Below are 18,247 nucleotides of genomic sequence, written 5' to 3'. Positions count from 1 at the left end.
AAGCCCCTTCAAGAGACGGAACTCCAAAAGTTTCATCATTCTCCCCCTCAAGGTGGACAGCCTCATCGTCCTTTCCAAGTTTCCTCTCACTAAGCTGAAAATGATTAGATGGTTTTATGGTGGGCAAGGTAATCACAGGTCGATCTTTATGATCCAAATACAAAAAACACACCCCCTCAGGGACCAATTGCGCCAAGCATTGTTGTAAATAAAAGGTGGAATGTGTTCTTATACCCTAACCCAGTGGTTCACACGTTTTCAGCAATGACCCAAAATCATCCTTGTTGCGACCAATATAGTATTTATATTGCATTGCCATTCTTAAGGTGCTATACGTACACAATGTTTTTATAAATTTGTATTAATTCCTAATATGTCAGGGTTACACATCATTCAACTAACATTTGGATTTTTTTATTTAAAGGGCAAACTCACCAAAATGTTACCTTGACCAGCAAACAAAAACAGCTTTTTGAGTGCCTTTGGGCCATGTCCTACAGAATGATAATATTGGGGTTATAAGTCAGGGACCTTGCCCTTTTAAGTGCAGAGCTGAGGTGACTCACCAAATACAGTGCGTGCTGGAACTGATTCTCTGTTGAGCCAGAAGGAGACCTGAGACAATATGACAGTCATAATGCAGGGGAGGTACGTCTGAATCACAAAGTATCCAATTTTCCTTTTCAAATGGAAATACGTTGTCATCACTACATATTCCCCTGAGGGAGGAGAGAGAGGGACACACACAGAGAGAGAGAGAGAGAGAGAGAGAGAGAGAGAGAGAGAGAGAGAGAGAGAGAGAGAGAGAGAGAGAGAGAGAGAGAGAGAGAGAGAGAGGATAATCAGTATCAGAACAGGCTGTTCTCAGTCATGAAACAATACACTTGAAATATTCAAAACTAGATTCATGGAAGTTAATACATAAACATTCATGATCACTGCATAACGCAGAGGTTGTGATGTGAGCTGTACCAGTATCACAGAATGTAAAAAAAAAAAAATAATAATCTAACTTACACCATTTTCTGCAGGGATTTAAGAAGACAAAGCTGTAGTTGTTGAAATGTTGTACTACACGTTGAAATGAGTGAGCTGGTGTTGAGAAAGATAATATTATCTGTAGGGTTTGTACCTTATTTAGAGGTAAATAAAAATCACTTTCAAGGTGCAGTTATTCCAGCACCTCACACATTCAGGACCATCCAACTTAAAAGCCACACGTACCTCCCTTGAGAAATTGCCTGCATATTTTGTAAAATATGCTCAGAACGCCAGTTAAAGATGCAAGCACTTTCCCTGCACTGTTCAAGCAGATGTCAGACCTTCAATTTTAAGCACCTGACTTCCAGCAAATCCTGTATCAGCCTAAATTAGTATTCCGGTACCAATCATTCGTTCTAATGCTTAAAGCTGCTATAAGCAATAATATGTCAAAAGTTTAATGACCTAGATTAGAAGCTTTGTCATTGGTCGATTTGCTTGTCTACTTCCTGATTGGCTAGTCATTTCGACTGGGTTTTTTTCCGACCAATGACAAAGCTTCTAGGATCTTTGAATGCAGATTGTGGCCCCTAGATGTGTCACATGGACTACATTTTTGAGTGGTGCAACCACTCCAAGGAACAGCAATGTCCGTGACTATGTGACTATGTTACTATGTTTAGAGTACCAGTAGGGGCAAAAGTGGCGCTGTTGTGCCAGAAACAGAGAGAGAGAGAGAGTGCTGCACTGTTGCCTGCTAATGAGAGAGAGAGAGAGAGAGAGAGAGAGAGAGAGAGAGAGGGGCAGGGGGAGATTGCACCACTCAGTTCACACGGGTGTGATTTTTTAGAGCATTTTACTTATTGCTGACTGTCTGAATATATATTCTTTTTTAAAAGGACATAAAAATGTTGACATTATTGCTTATAGCTGCTACTTTAATTTACATTTTGTTGCACAACCACATAAAATGATGTATTGTCAGTCAACTGAAGATTGACTCGCTTTGAGAAGCCAGGCAGGTCTCTCCACTCGTACCATTGTAATGGCAAAGCCCTGAGTATCCCCCGGGGATCAGCTGTCAATGCCATGGCTGGAACTCGGTGTAGCACAGCCAGGGCCCAGGAGCCAACGTGTCTGCCCCTATTCACCTAGAGCTCACTCTACACATCACCACAATGTTTGCTCCCCTGGATTGATTCGACAGTGCTTCTCGATATGCCTGCCAAAGACTGTTTGCGAGTGCCACTTTCAAGCTGTCGTCCACGCGGCCCACCTTCAAGGTCTTTGGAAAGCACTGCACTATAGTACTAAGTACAATCATTCCACCACATATTCACCATCAATGCAGATCTGATGGAATGCCAATCAGCATCCCTGGTGCTGTGATGCACAAAGATCATCAATGGTAAATAAAATAATCTGCTGAAGCTCAAAACGGCCCTTTCCTCTGTTATTCATGTTACGAGACAAGTAGAATCAATACATTGAGGGATACATTTAAACTACATTTATTCTATGCAGTTACAGTATCTATTTTGGTGAACACATTTTACTTGCTATGTATATTTATTTATTTATTTATATTTTACAATATATTAGATGAGATGGTCGGTCCCATATAATTATGGGCATAATAGTGGTTGGATCTGTGGCTCTGGACAACCGGATCTCTGTATCCGTCGTTCCTTGTCCCGACCATTTATATATGGAGATCGCTGATGTCATCAGTATATGCCCATGTATGGGCCTTTTGTGCTGGCTGATTTGTTTGCGGCTGATGCCACGACGACACATTGAGGTTAGAGGTTAGAATGCGTAGGTACGTAGCTGCATTGGGAACTCCCATGCCATCCCGCCCTCCCTATATGATTATACAATGCTGCATTCAAGTTCAGGAGAGCACGAAAAAGGCGAATCTCTTGAATGCTGCCTTTGTGTGCAGCATTGCATGGAGATGGGAGCATTTGTGTTTCTTTCCCCATAGTAAAAGCTGCATTCATGGTCTGGAGAGGGAACCTTTTATAGACGGGTGAAAGGGTGTGCACGTGCTTGTATACAGTTTAAACTATACTGTACAAACTAACAAGAAATTATTTGGGAAAAATGTTCTATGCAGAACAATTTTAATTAAATGAAGCTGCAATAAGCGATAACAGGGGCCAAGCAATATACTGACCTCAGTAAAACTATGTTTTTGAGAGCCCACGCATGGCAGTGGAATTTTCTTTCCATTTGCAGCAGAGGAGGCCTGGCAGGGCGTTAGAGACAGAGGAGGCCTGGCAGGGCGTTAGAGACAGAGCTCGCTAATACTTTGGTTAGGAGGGTGTCACTCATCCCATCTGGTACCCAAGAAGGGTGGCCCTTTGGTCGGGTCGAGTAGCCGAGCGACAGCCCCCTCCCAGCCCTGGAAGTGCGCCTCACTTATTGTGCATATTGCATATAGTCTTTTTTTATTGCTGCATTCCTTGGCCCCTCTTATCGCTGCTGGCACCTATATATAGTTTTTTGTTTTTACAAATATCTTCACGTACAAAGTGAGTCAATGCACTTCTGTAGGCTAAACAAGTTCCATGGATTTTGGCCAAATGAGGCATGAGATTTGCCTGTTCAAAGTGCCTGTTATCATTGCATAAACATATGACTCTGCATGTATGCATTAGAGGCAGAAGTATAATTTTCATAAATCGGCAATATAAAAGCTTCATCTTTTCACTTAAAAACGTATTTTATACTGGGCTTTTAGATATTGGTCCAAACTTTGTGTGTAGAAGGTTTCGTGAAAATTGCGCAAAAATCCAAGGAGTAGATCGATTTGAACTGTTTTTCATAATAATTCAAAATGGCTAAGCCCTTCGGGCTTGGCCCCTTAATAACAACTTCCAATGGCCATTTTCTTACACTAATGTACAATACTGTGTAATAAGTGTGTAACATCCATCAAAGCTGTAGTAGCTGTAGTACATTAATGACAAAGAGATGAAAGATGAATACATGAAGCAGGATAATAGCTACCAGCTGTACCATGTTCAGGTGATGGCTGCTGATTATCTGGTTATTGATAGCATTTGGGCGTACCTTGCTGTTTGAGCACTCCACTTAAAAGGTAGGGTAAGTGATTTTCTTTGGCTAAAATAAGTGTTAAAAAGCTCTATATTGTGGTAGTGTGTTTGTTCAGTAACCGGAGCCTCCATTTCTCTCCAGCTTTTTATTAAACTGAAAATGCATTTTCAGGTCGGGATACCAATTTTATCCAATCAGGATAGAGAACTCGGTGAGGATACAGATTAAACATGTGGAACTGTAAATGATGACAGAAATAAATGAGCAGATACATTTGGAACTGGAACACTATACAAATTAAGATGATAATGGCTACTTTTTCCTGATACCCTGAAATGTTGTCACCTGACAATGTATGTTCTGTTTATTACAGAGCTGGAGAGACAGGGAGACCCGTTACTGAACAAACATGCACTCTAGAGCAATGATTACCATCAGAATATAGTGATTTAACCGTTTAACAAAAGGGGTGGGGTTAGCCCTAGAGCAGGTCCTTGTTATAGGAGACAAAACAGTTTTTAAGGTAAACCACACCAATGCAGCTCATTGAGTTGCAATGAGTTGCATTGGTTTGGTCTACCTTAAAAAACGTTTTGTCCCAACCCAACCCTTTGGTGTGGTTTGGGCTTTATAGGATGCCCAAAAAGAAAAGGCCATATCCTCTGGCTGTGCCCAGGAACATGGAAGAAAAGGTGAGCTGATATTTTACGACCGTTACAAGGTTTCAGCAACAAGCGTTGGCAATGAGAATTTAAGATCAAATGAATGTCTAATCAAAAGTACAGGCTTGCATCTCTTCCATTAATGTTGTGCTTATTAATATTGACTCTGCACTATATTGGACGAACGAGAAAGGAAAGCTTCAACTCTATTTCACCTCCAGATATTCAGTTTGTGAAGCTGCTGATTATTAATTTGTTTTTTCAGAATATATTTTCTCTCCTGCAGATTCTAATAACATGAGCAGAATGCGATCAATGAGACGGCTGCCTGCTAAACCACGCCGCATCAATGAATTGACAAAAAGTCACAAGGCAAGGATATTTCAACAGAGCAAAGAGGAGAACATACTGTTGCAGATGCAGAGATCTCCATATGGGCATGCCCATATATGTGCATATACTGATGACATCAGGGATTTCCATATATGGTGTATAACAGCCGGATCGGTTATGCGACGTGCCAGGGCTGAAGTCGTTCAGCCCTATAGGGCTCTAGTCGTTAAAATGTTCAAAGTTGTTTGTCTTCTTATTGAGGGAACACACGGATTCTATTGCACCTTTATCAGATAAATAAAGTTGTACTAATACAGTAACTACAGATTGAATAAAATAAAATGTATAAAATGTTGCCGTGTTGCAGATGATCTGTGAATGTGATTGCGTATTGCAGCCTAGAGCAGGGGTTCTCAACGTTTTTGGCCGGGGACCCCCGGAAATGCTTTGGCAATGTCTCGGGACCCCCGCCCCGCCCCCTCCCGACCCCAATATAAATTGACTGCTACAATAACCTTAAACCATTTTGGGCGGGAACCCCTTTTGGTGTTTTAAGCATTGTTATAATTTAGCTATTGAAAAATAGCAGATCTACAAGCTCATAGCGCGCCACCGAGTGGCGCGCTACGAGCTTGTAGGTCTGCTATTTTTGAAAATAAAATTTAAAAATAAACCTTTTTTTTTTTTGAAAATAATTTGGGGACCCCCTAAAATAATTTGGCGACCCCCCGAGGGGTCGCGACCCACGGGTTGAGAACCCCTGGCCTAGAGGAACCTTTGTGTGATCGGTGGGCAGCATACTGTACCTGTGCTGGAGCTGATGGTCTCTTTCCCAATGACATGCCCCAGTAAGTCATACTGGTTTAGTCTGGAGCCGTCTGGAGCCACAGCAACAGACTTCTCATCTCCCTGTGTCCACAGGTAAATCACCTCATTATTGGTGTAAGCATCTGGAAGCAGCAGTGGAGACAGAGGTGTGTGAATTTATTATTACTATAATGATTTCACTAAATTATAGATCGTTAGTTAATTAGCATATAGATCAGCAGTTCCCAACCTTGATGCAGTAATGGTCTCTTTTCATTTTCTTCCTTTTTAGGGTTTTTTAAAAAGGTCTTAAAAGTCCCAACCCACAGGTTGGGATTCTGGGAACCACTGGATAGTCTATTTTTATTTGTATTGTATATTTGAGTGGTAAGAGTAGCCTGGTTAATAAACCAGACCGAATCAGCCGTTGGCAAAAAAAAGTTGCCTACCAGCGGATTTCGGTCTGGCGAGGCTCAGTAGCACGCCTCTTTCCTACAATCGAGAACAGGTCGGACCAATCGGGACACGGTATGCAATATGGGCGGGCTTTGGTACAGTGACGTTCAATGCTTGAGACTTTTGACTGACAGTAGCTCTGACCAATTGCGTCAAAGAGAAAATGTTCCCCGGGAAATGAAATCCAAGTGGAGCCAGCCCAGACTGATATACCGCGACAGTGTTGTGTGATATTAGTCTGGCTTATTAGCCAGGCTATGGTAAGAGTGCAATGGGTCTCAGTTGGGTTCTCGCGTATAAGTATACATATCAGGCTGGTCTATTTTTACACTGTTCTGCAAAGAACTACAGGTTACCTTGTGAAATGTCAAGAGACATATAATATAAGGGACAAAATCACCATTGACTTTTACAATGCTTTCACTGTGTCTAAAAATATAGATGAAGGCCTTTCACGGCAGCACAGCGGCACACGTCATAATGCACATCAAGTGCCACCCTTCTAGTGTCACACTATACACTGTAGTGACTATAGAGATTCAACAGTATAATAGAGAGTTAGCACTTTATCTTTTCTGGAAGTTTAACTGTTTTCTATAAGATAGGTGTGATAAGGCATACATTATGGGATTGATGAGAAGTTATCTCCAGCTATCACTTGCCAGGCAATATTTTTTTTCTTTCGTCTTTATGATGTTGCGAATATGGGTCATAAAGTTCTGGAACATATTATATAATTTGAATGCTCGGAATTCAGAGACAATTGGAAGACAGAGAATACATTGTACATGGAACTTGCTGTACCTTTTCTTATAAATAATGGAGCGGCCCATGTCCCAGACTGCAGCAGTTCTGGGACATCCAGATTAAACAAAACATGAAAAACATTTAATAATAAGTAACTTGTGTACAGAAATATTGGCATTGATATTTGTTTTAATAAATATTAGCCCCAGACTAATTTTTCAAGACAAGATTATTCAATAGATTGAATACCTTTTTTCTTTCTTTTTCCCCTTCCCATTCACAGGCTAAAACACCAGTAATGGTGCTGATACACATACAGTAGGTGGAGTGAAGCTTCCCATTCCTCCATTATTATGGAAGCATGCGGCAAATGATTGTTTGGGCAAACACCTCAAATTTCAAATAAGTCTTAATTTTTCACTTGAAGGGGGTGGATTTTGGGGCTATGTAAAAAAATAATAATGCGCAAATGGGGTATGTAAACACTTGCAGAAGAGGTTTCTAATTAGAAAGCATTGGACTCGCATTAGGCCTATATCGCTTTTGAACAGTTGGAGAAAAAGAAAAAGAAAAAAGAAAGAAACACGCAATGGGGAGTCAGTGGAGTGAACGGAGGGTGCGTGGCCAGGGTAGGTGTGATGTGGATACATCACACTCTCATTCAAGGTCCTAGCAGCGCTGTTTTTGAAGCCTCTGCACTGTCTGCAGGACTAGTAGTCAACACGGTCAAAATGTAAATTCACCGGCGGCCAGTCATCACGTCCAATACACAAAAGTCAGAGGGGACTCCCTTGTCCCTGTGCTTGGAAACGAAACCTAACCAGACCCTGTCAACACACACGCCTATTTATTTAACAGACAGCATGATTGAAAGACAGCCTCTGGACAGCATAGAGGACTTGCAGCCCAATCGCCAACCAGGCAGTCTGTGTATAATATTTCTGTATAGCCTAAAATAACGTTGCGCGCGCATGCGCGCGCACACACACACACACACACACACACACACACACACACACACACACACACACACACACACACACACACACACACACACACACACACACACACACACACACACACACACACACACACACACACACACAGTGCAAAACATACACACACGGAGTGCAACACATACTCTCTCCCCATGCCTTCGGCCTGGTGGAGACAATGATAATTATACAATACAGGCCCAGACGGTTAGGTCAACTGTCTGGGCACCTAGGCTGCTGAGCCAGCCTGACGGCATGCCACGGATTCGACTCCCGATCCCGACGGCCTTTGCCGCGTGTCTTCCGACCCATCTCTCTCCCAATTTCCTGTCAGACTATTTTCATCCTATCAATAAAAAGCCCAAAAAATCCCCAAAAAATATCTTTAAAAAAATAATACACTTAAAGTCTCTGACATCTTTTACAAAAATAGCAGGTTTTCTAGCTCACAACGCATTGCATTGTGATGTGTTGTGAACTTGTGAAGCAAGCAGCCATTTCTGTTGAAAACAAGAGGGACCCTAGTATATGGGGAACTATAGCCAACTAAGGGTGTATATATATATAGGGTTGAGGTTGTAAAAATGTGGTGCGGTTGTGTGGATGTCACGAGAGCGACAATGTATTCAGGGCTATATACGCATTGCTAAACAATTATGGCAGAAGGACAAGCAATTTGTATCCATCCAAAAAAAGGGTCCAACACATTTCAATTTACTTCAACATCTTTGTGATCCCTATGCAGATTTACGCACCCAAGTGAAATGAATATACATACATTTAGCTACAACACTGTGGTTTATCTGAGGACACTTCCTATGCATATTTGTGTGTGTGTGTGTGTGTGTGTGTGTGTGTGTGTGTGTGTGTGTGTGTGTGTGTGTGTGTGTGCGTGTGTGTGTGTGTGTGTGTGTGTGTGTGTGTGTGTGTGGGTGGTATTCACGGTTCCACTTGATTAAAAATTACCCAAAACCCTTAAGGGTTTAGGCCTGCATTTAATCATGGTCAATTGGGTCTGGGTCGGTTCAAATTCTATTTCCTCAGGTCCCGGTTCTGTTTATCATTTTGTGTAAACCCCAAGAGGATCAGAGAAGACCTGCACTTAGTGCTGATCAGTAGAGGACAAATCATAAAGTGCTGTTGAGCTGCACATGCGCATCAGGCCAGCTGAATTGAGATAGCAGATCAAAGGTGCATGACCATGGATTCCTTTTTCAGCCAGATGAAAACATGCAATTTAATTTCATTGTCTCTGTACTGTGGGCTGCTATTAGCTGCAAGATTCCATTATGGAGTAGCCTATCACAGGCATCTACTGGTAGAACGGCATTCTCACTAGCAATTATGAAGTAATTATTAGGTGTGTGTGTGTGTGTGTGTGTGTGTGTGTGTGTGTGTGTGTGTGCATGTGTGTGTGTGTGTGTGCGTGTGTGTGTGTGTGCATGTGTGTGTGTGTGTGTGTGCGCGTGTGTGTGTGTGTGTGTGTGTGTGTGTGTGTGTGTGTGTGTGTGTGTGTGTGTGTGTGTGTGTGTGTGTGTGTGTGTGTGTGTGTGTGTGTGTGTGTGCGATTCCATTATGGAGTAGTAGTATAACAGGCATGTACAGGTAGAAAGGCATTAGGCGGCTCGTCATGTCCATGTAATATACAGAACAATCGAAATATATAAAAAATAAAACAATGTCGGAGACTCAGAACCAGTCGGGTCTTCGAAGAAATTTTACAGGTCCATTAGGGTTCAGGAATGTCATTTTGGACTTGTGAAGAGCTCTAGCCTGGAGAAAAACAACTTAGACCAGTTTCAATGGTACAGCATCATGTACTTGCCGTCTCTTTAATGTTGGAGTCTATAATAGGGTCATCATCTGTCTGTCTCTCTGTGTGTCTGGACTCAGCTAATCTCGCAAACTGTGCTGGACTGAGCATCACATTTCTTGTGCACACGGTCTGCCAGCAGGCCACAGAAGTACCTCCACTACTGTTTTTGAAAGGGCATGCCGGTATGCCACTGGTATGTCAAAGAAGACTGATAGTCATCTTTGACAGTCTGAGATCCACATTGGAGACATGCCATTCCCACGTGGAATCCACAGGATTAGATTTTATTTTATTTTAATCATCTGCGTTTACTTACAGCTTCCAAACTTCAGAGGACAGGCGTGTGCATCCATTGGAAAATCCTCCAGGTGCATGGGGCACTCAGCGTGAATTGTTAGCCTGAGAACAGACATATATAGGAGAACAAGATAGATGGTGAAACAGACAAGAGAGAGATTGACACTTCAACACACCTTTGGATAGACCTCAATATACAATAGGCTATACTATCAATATTATTTTCTTATGTGACATAAACACACCATGGCAAATGTCACAAATTTACAGACAAGAGCGTGTTCTCGCACGCGCGCGCGCACACACACACACACACACACACACACACACACACACACACACACACACACACACACACACACACACACACACACACACACACACACACACACACACACACACACACACACACACACACACACACACACACACACACACACACACACACACACACACACACACACCACCTCTGAGACAGAACGTGCAGGACAGACCATCCCATAGTGAGCATATAAAGAGAATGAAGTTGATTCTTTTCCCCCTTTAAGATATGTTAGGAACTCTAAAAGGTACTTTAAATATGGTGGTCTGGGCTAGGACGGTTTGGTCTTGATATTGTATACCTCTTCTTGCTCCTGGAGTTGGTTTGGTGTTAGCTTGTACAGATGCATTGCATTGCCAAACCAGATGGCTGTGGATAATGTGAAGATAGATTCAATAATGGCTATAGAGAACCAAACTTTTCTTTTCATTTCATTTCCTGTTAACGCTGGTACCTGAGCAATGTGAATGAAATGTAACACATGTATGAATGTGGAGTGCAGGTAATGCAGATTTCTATTAGCTCTTTTCAATGTGCTCTCTAGTCAGATACACTACAGGAGGATTCATAAGATGACTTATTTCTCGTCTCAAAAATGTTGACCTGACCCTTTCACATACAACATGAACCGACCAACAAGGCAGCTTCAAAACAGCTTTTGCCTCCTGTGTGAAAGCGGCTTATCATGTTTGGCTTTATGCTGTGTCAGAAATAGCTTTTAAAATGCCCTTGATAGCAACTTCCCTTGCCACACGCTATCTTCCCTTGCAAATGGAAAACCGACAGGACTTGTAATAATCCATTGAAATTCAAATGTTATTCTTAGCCCTGGGAGTACTGCTGCCAAATAAAACTCTTGAGAGCCCAGACCCCGGCCGGGAAAAGATTGAAATTCTATCACCTTTTCATTAGAAATAGCAAGAAAATTAATTTGGCAAGAACAATCTTATTAATCAGCGTTGATCTTGTAGACAGGAATTAGAACATTTGGAGTTATTAATTCTGAAGCTCATGAAGCTCAATGAAAGAGGGATCACTGGTTACATCGATAGATTCAATGATCAGACCAATTCAATTTAGAAACTTTGAAACTAGTTGAGACTACCAAAAAATAAATAAATGACTTGACAATAAGTTATTTATACAGAACATATGAAAAAACAATTGGTATCACATATCAAAAACAGAAATACTGTACAATACTACGAAAAAAACAATACGGAGAAAAGGGCGAGGTTATGTGCACGCATCCGCCTGGGTGACGGCAGACTGCTGGGCGAGCGCTGGTGCTTTGGCAAGGGGGGGTCAGATCAACATATGGAATGAATTCTGTACTGGCCAGTGGCCATATATGTATCTATCAAGCTTGTCTTGACTGTACAGGGTTTGATGAGGTCAGATCAACATAAGGAACATCAGAACAGGTCAGCTCCATATATGAGATCTAAGGGTGGCAGCGGGGACAGTGTCTTGAGTGTACAGGGTTTGATGAGGGCTCAGGTAGGGCCAGGCCTTAAGTTTCGGCCTGTTGATAACTGGCTGCCGGGCACGGTTGCAACTTTGGGGTAGGCCCGTCTAGAGTTTGAATGGACAGGTCAAAAGGGAGACATCGACGAGGAAGGACGGGTGGGGAGGGTCAACATATGGAATGTCAGAAAAGATAAGCTCCATTATGGAGATGGAGTTGTGGCCGCATGATGTCATGAGGCGTGACCATATATGGAGGCGTGATGTCACGAGGCGTGACCATATATTATGGAGGTGTGATGTGACACACGGAAATGCAGGTTATTTCATTCCACTTTTTTCTCCTTTTTTGGGGCGACTCCTCTGTACAACCAGAGGGTGGCCCAAGTACCACCAGTGGTACTAGTACCTCTGCCTTAGCTTACCCGTCGCTAGACAACACTTGCTTCCGCTGTGGTCGGTCGATGAAATGTTTCAGATTGAGGTGATTGAGGTGGACGTCGGTGTTAGGAGCTCAATAGAAAACCTGCCCTACCTCGCGGTTACTGTATTGATTCTTCTGATGAAAATGAAAGTGTCCAGCGGCAGATCCATAATGGCCGATTACTACTTCCGGTTCACCGGGGTGAATTTCAAAATAAGACGTCTGGCTGAAGGCCGCCGCAGTGAGGACCATTTGAAGAGAGCATGCGTGCCTGCCCTGCGCGGCAGTGAATGATTCAAGTAAGGATGTACAATACACAATGGAGCTCTGTGAAATTAGCTGGGGACCCCCAAGGGTCTTTGAGGGGGGTCTCAACCCCACATTGAGACCCTGTATGAGGAAGCCCACGTGCGCTTTTCCCCTATCTAGTTCATGGTGACTGGATTTGGTATCTCCCATTTTTTTTACATCCCACCACAAATAGTATTTCACACGCATCCTGTCAGATCATCACCCCAGGTAGAAAACTGTGTCAACTCATGCACTCAGACATCCACTTCTGCTGGTATTTGAGCGACAAAGGGAATTAAAATGTATTTGATCATTATATCTGAAGTAGCCCCACCCATTACTGTACTGAAAAGCAGTTGATAGGTGTGCTTCTTTTAGTGTGCGGTGACGCTTGATCACAGTGGGTGTGGCAGACAGGAGGAGATCATAAGAGATCTTTAGATTAACTAATGTTCTATGTTCCACACATCCAAAATATTATCTGCGGGGTGTACACTGGAATTTTCTTTGTCCGGTCAAGTTTACAATGTTAGTTTTGATTACGTTTATTCGACCAATGTATTGTCTAACTATTTAGTGCACTATTTAGTGCAAAAAGAACAGGCCCTAGATCTTGCGCCACCCCTATCCCTAAACTTATTTGCCATTTTTTACTATTTTAAAAATTTATAAAATAGTACAAATAGCCGATCTACAAGCTAACAACGTGTCGATGTAGATTGGCTAGTTGAACTATTTTTAAATGTTTTAGAATAGTAAAAAATGGCAAATAAGTTTAGGGATAAGGGGTAAGGGGTGGCGCAAGATGGAGCCCCAGATCTACAAGTTAACGCATTGCATGATGACACATTGTTAGCTTGTAGATCTGTTCCATCAGCAGAGAGAGAGAGAGAGAGAGAGAGAGAGAGAGAGAGAGAGAGAGAGAGAGAGAGAGAGAGAGAGAGAGAGAGAGAGAGAGAGATAAATCACCCCAAGAGGGCACATACATTCTACACATCTGTAAGAAAGGCCAAATCTCATTTGAAAAATAATATTTAGAGTATATGAAAACCTTTAAAAATGTTTTACCATTTACACAGATGCTCCCAATTAAAGTAATTATCCTACATGCCAGTTACGCAAAAGTCACTGATCCATGCAGGGAGCAAGCAGGTCTGTGCTCCTTAAAGTTCAAACCATAATGACGTGTAGTTTTGGATCTTCAGACTAACAGTTAGCCTATGACTTAATAGGCTGGATGCATTCTCAGTTCTCAAGCCCTGGAAATATTCTTCAAATGACTGGATCAGAGGCAGAGAGAGAGAAAGAGCATGCCATTTGTGTGACCATGAGAGAATGACTGATGGTGAGTGGAACTAAACAGAAACTGATTGTAACAGTAAGAATGAAACATTTATAAACCGTAACCAGACTGAATCTCACGTGAATTAATAATAATAAAAAAATCACATCAGCACCACCCCCCTCCTATTTAAATAACGGCATTTACTCAAATACTGTACAAGTACAATTTTGAGGTACTTTACTTGAGTATTTTCATTTTGCAATACTGTATACTTCTACTCCACCGCATCTCAGACAAAAATATTGATAGCTTTAGTTAATTTGCAAATTTAGATTATTACAAAACATGCTAATCGAAAACTGCTGTAGGCTTGTAGATCTGATTTTTTAAGTCTGATTTTTCAGATTCATTTTTAAAATGTATTTTACTTTGGAAGTATATTTTCATGCCAATACTTTTGTTCATAGTTAGATCTTGAATACAGTATGTTTACTTGCAAGAGTATTTATACATTGTGGTACTAGCACTTTTACTTAAATCAGAGTTCTATTCCACAGCCGGCTCCTTGCCTTGTCTGTCGATCAGTCAGACATGTTGCAGGTAGCTCTCTGGTTTGAGCTGTCTACCATGTTCAATTCCACAATTCATTATATAGGTTAGATCAAACAGTGAGCTCACAAAGTCATTCTTTATTTGAGTGTGCACGACTCATTCCCCTCTGTGTTCTTCTCACTTAGACCAGCAGCAGTAGAGCCGAGTGGGGAGACAGCATACTGTGCAGCGTTTCTCAACCCGTGGGTGAGATGGGGAGGTGTTCTGACAGACTCCTGAGGACTGGTCCAATGCCATTTAGTGGGTGGGCTTGACACAATAGAACTGGTGGGGTTTTTTGTTTTTGTTTCTTTTAAGGAAAGTGGGTGTTATTTCAGTTATTTAATTGCGAGTGAAAGTAGCCCACACAGCAAATGTCTTGTCTCCCCCCCATCAGCACACTTCTTTTACCATAAAACCGTTCATTTAATAACTGACCATAGTGCTGAATTGGGTGCAAATATGACTCATTCAGTATTAGACATACAGTATAAGCATCACTGATGGGGAATGCAAACTAGCATATATACCCATAGTAACAGTACGCTTTCAGTCTGATGCATACCTAGGCAATCTCTCTCTTGCACATCATATAGTTACGGGTATCTCTATCTCTATACGGGTATCTCTATCTCTATTACGGGTATCTCTATTCTCTAATGGGACTTTTATCGTTTTCTTAAAGTAAAACTAGCAGTACTGCAATGTAGAAATACTCAATGTTACAACTTACAAGTAAACATTAAACAATTTCACTTTAGTTGAAGTACAAAAGTACAGGCATCAAAATAGACCCATGTGAGCGGCATCCATTTTGTGTTATCCTGTGTACGGTATTCTTCTTTTGTTTTACTGTAGGCTACTGCCTTTTGTTTCTGTTATTACTGCTAATAAAGTATTCCATCAAAAATGACAGCACCAAACAGACAGCACCAAACAGACAGCACCAAACAGACAGCACCAAACAGACAGCACCAAACAGACAGCATCAAACAGACAGCACCAAACAGACAGCACCAAACAGACAGCACCAAACAGACAGCACCAAACAGACAGCATCAAACAGACAGCACCAAACAGACAGCACCAAACAGACAGCATCAAACAGACAGCACCAAACAGACAGCACCAAACAGACAGCACCAAACAGACAGCACCAAACAGACAGCACCAAACAGACAGCACCAAACAGACAGCACCAAACAGACAGCACCAAACAGACAGCACCAAACAGACAGCACCAAACAGACAGCACCAAACAGACAGCACCAAACAGACAGCACCAAACAGACAGCATCAAACAGACAGCACCAAACAGACAGCACCAAACAGACAGCACCAAACAGACAGCACCAAACAGACAGCACCAAACAGACAGCACCAAACAGACAGCACCAAACAGACAGCACCAAACAGACAGCATCAAACAGACAGCACCAAACAGACAGCACCAAACAGACAGCACCAAACAGACAGCACCAAACAGACAGCACCAAACAGACAGCATCAAACAGACAGCACCAAACAGACAGCACCAAACAGACAGCATCAAACAGACAGCACCAAACAGACAGCACCAAACAGACAGCACCAAACAGACAGCACCAAACAGACAGCACCAAACAGACAGCACCAAACAGACAGCACCAAACAGACAGCATCAAACAGACAGCACCAAACAGACAGCACCAAACAGACAGCACCAAACAGACAGCACCAAACAGACAGCACCAAACAAATAAAGTCATTTAAAAGTCATAGTGGAGTGATCAAACAAAATACGAGGTAAATTAACGTCTAGTCTTTATTACGCAGCCTTTATTGTTTTTCTCTTACTACTGCAACACCAACACCTAAAGTAACATTTCCCTTATAAAGTTCCATTGAATATTTCGTCCCGTTTGATTTCAAAGTGGTTGAGTCCACACCGCGAATGTCAACTTTAACGATAACTATAATGATAACGATAATGGCCAAGAAGGATGTGAACCATCCACATTGATTAATGTTAACGTTCTGTAATCACGTTGAATAGCTGGACACCCTGTCAATTTGGATGGATTTGGATTGGCTGATTTATACTGTACTTTCTTGCACGTACGACAGAATATAAATTAAGCGTTAGTCGTAAAATATTTGCCAACTACAGCTCACCTCATTGTGTAGAGAAGAGTGCCATTGTCAACCAGACGTAGCAGCTTGTTAGGTGTGGTCATGTTGTGAGCTACTGATTTCTTCCCGTTGTGAAAGAAGGTGTCGGGGGTCCAAATCTTACTGGCAAGGAGGTTGTTAAGAGGAAGGACTTGCATGGGGCCGTCAAATTTGAGCCTTTCGTCCCTCCAACTTTGACGGAAGAAGACATCAATGGTATATTCCTGGGGGAAAGGAGGATATAATCAGTCTGTTGCTAAGGTAAATAAAGGGAATGTTAACAAAACCATTCAGATTGCTGTACAATATTCTACATACAATGGAATTTTCTTTTTTAATTAATCTCACCATCACCTGTCTAGCAAAACAGGCAAATCAAACAACCAAACACATCAAAGAAATGTCTCTGTGTTTCTCAATCTAAAAATGCATTAGTGTTAGTGCTGAACGGGTAGGGAGGGCACTGTTTTGATGTGAGAAGTATCCATGAGCACGTCACTTAACCCTTATTTGCACCCCGGGAGCTGTAGAAATAAAGCTATTAGTTAAGATGGTTAAATGCAGTGGAGGAATTGCTGGTATGTGCAAATGTCAACAATTATTACTAGAAACGTGCATTGCTCAGAGTGCAGGCTGAGGCTCCTCAACATGCCATTCCATTTTGGGGTTGGATATTGTGTTCTTGATCTGCAACATTTTTTGTAAGGAATACGCCCCTCACACTGAATTGTTTAAGTTAATTACAGGCTTAATAATAATAATAATAATAAATGTCTGCAAGAAACAGAGACATTTGTAACATTTGTAGTGAAATCACTTGACTCCTCCCACAAAATGTGGAATCCAATCATATAGTCAATTGGAATGAAATATGAAAAATCACATGCATCCAGAGATAATGTATACTGTTTTCTATGAATTGAGTAGGAGCACAGTGTATTATGAAGAAAATGCAAAAATAGAGAACAATCTAGTGGGCGTGACCTATATACAATTGATCCATGGATGTTTTTTATTTATTTTATTTTATGACCTACGGTTCAAGGCTTATAGGCCAAAATGCAAAGTGGAATGTTGGGTTAGGGGTGGAATGTTCTGTGGCCTACTGGGAGGGTGCATGTACAGTGTGACAGATTGGTCCAGCGGTGTCCAAGATTAGCTGCACAGTTGGAGAGACGGACACCCGGATAGGAGATCCCCATCTAAATGGCCTACATTAGGAAGCAAATGGATTTGTAGTTGTACTGTACACATTCAGAGCTAACTCAACACTGAGAACTTTACAGTGAAGATAAGGGTACATAGTAATGGATATCAAACTGGGGGTCCTTGAAATTAAAAAAAGCTTGAGAATCATTGCTTTGGAGTATTGTACTGTACATGTTTAAGTCACTTCCATTTCATTTTCATTCAGCGTACATGTATAGCTATTCTTTATTTTAATTACACTCTCTCTTTTCCAGAACTATTCCCTGACTTCCATTAGCTTTTCCATTGCTCCGTTAATAATTGAGCGTGTCCCTTTTAAGTCATTCATCTATGTTAATTATATCACTCAG

At 41.7% G+C, this 18,247-nt stretch overlaps 1 protein-coding gene across 2 annotated transcripts in view; it reads right to left on the bottom strand.

Moving 5' to 3' along the window:
• The window catches only part of gabra3 (gamma-aminobutyric acid type A receptor subunit alpha3), a 155,635-nt gene that overhangs the window by 21,364 nt on the left and 116,024 nt on the right, over positions 1 to 18,247 (bottom strand). For both annotated transcript variants that reach the window (XM_079508824.1, XM_079508823.1), the window contains exons 5-8: positions 16,692 to 16,912; positions 10,177 to 10,259; positions 5,846 to 5,989; positions 567 to 719 (exon numbers count right to left, since the gene is read on the bottom strand). In XM_079508824.1, coding sequence (XP_079364950.1) covers positions 567 to 719; positions 5,846 to 5,989; positions 10,177 to 10,259; positions 16,692 to 16,912 — 601 coding nt within the window. The remainder of the gene's footprint in view (positions 1 to 566; positions 720 to 5,845; positions 5,990 to 10,176; positions 10,260 to 16,691; positions 16,913 to 18,247) is intronic.

The sequence above is a fragment of the Electrona antarctica genome, assembly GCF_951216825.1.
Source record: "Electrona antarctica genome assembly, chromosome: 8".
NCBI classification, from domain to species: Eukaryota; Metazoa; Chordata; class Actinopteri; order Myctophiformes; family Myctophidae; genus Electrona; species Electrona antarctica.
This window is presented reverse-complemented; position numbering and strand designations above follow the sequence as displayed.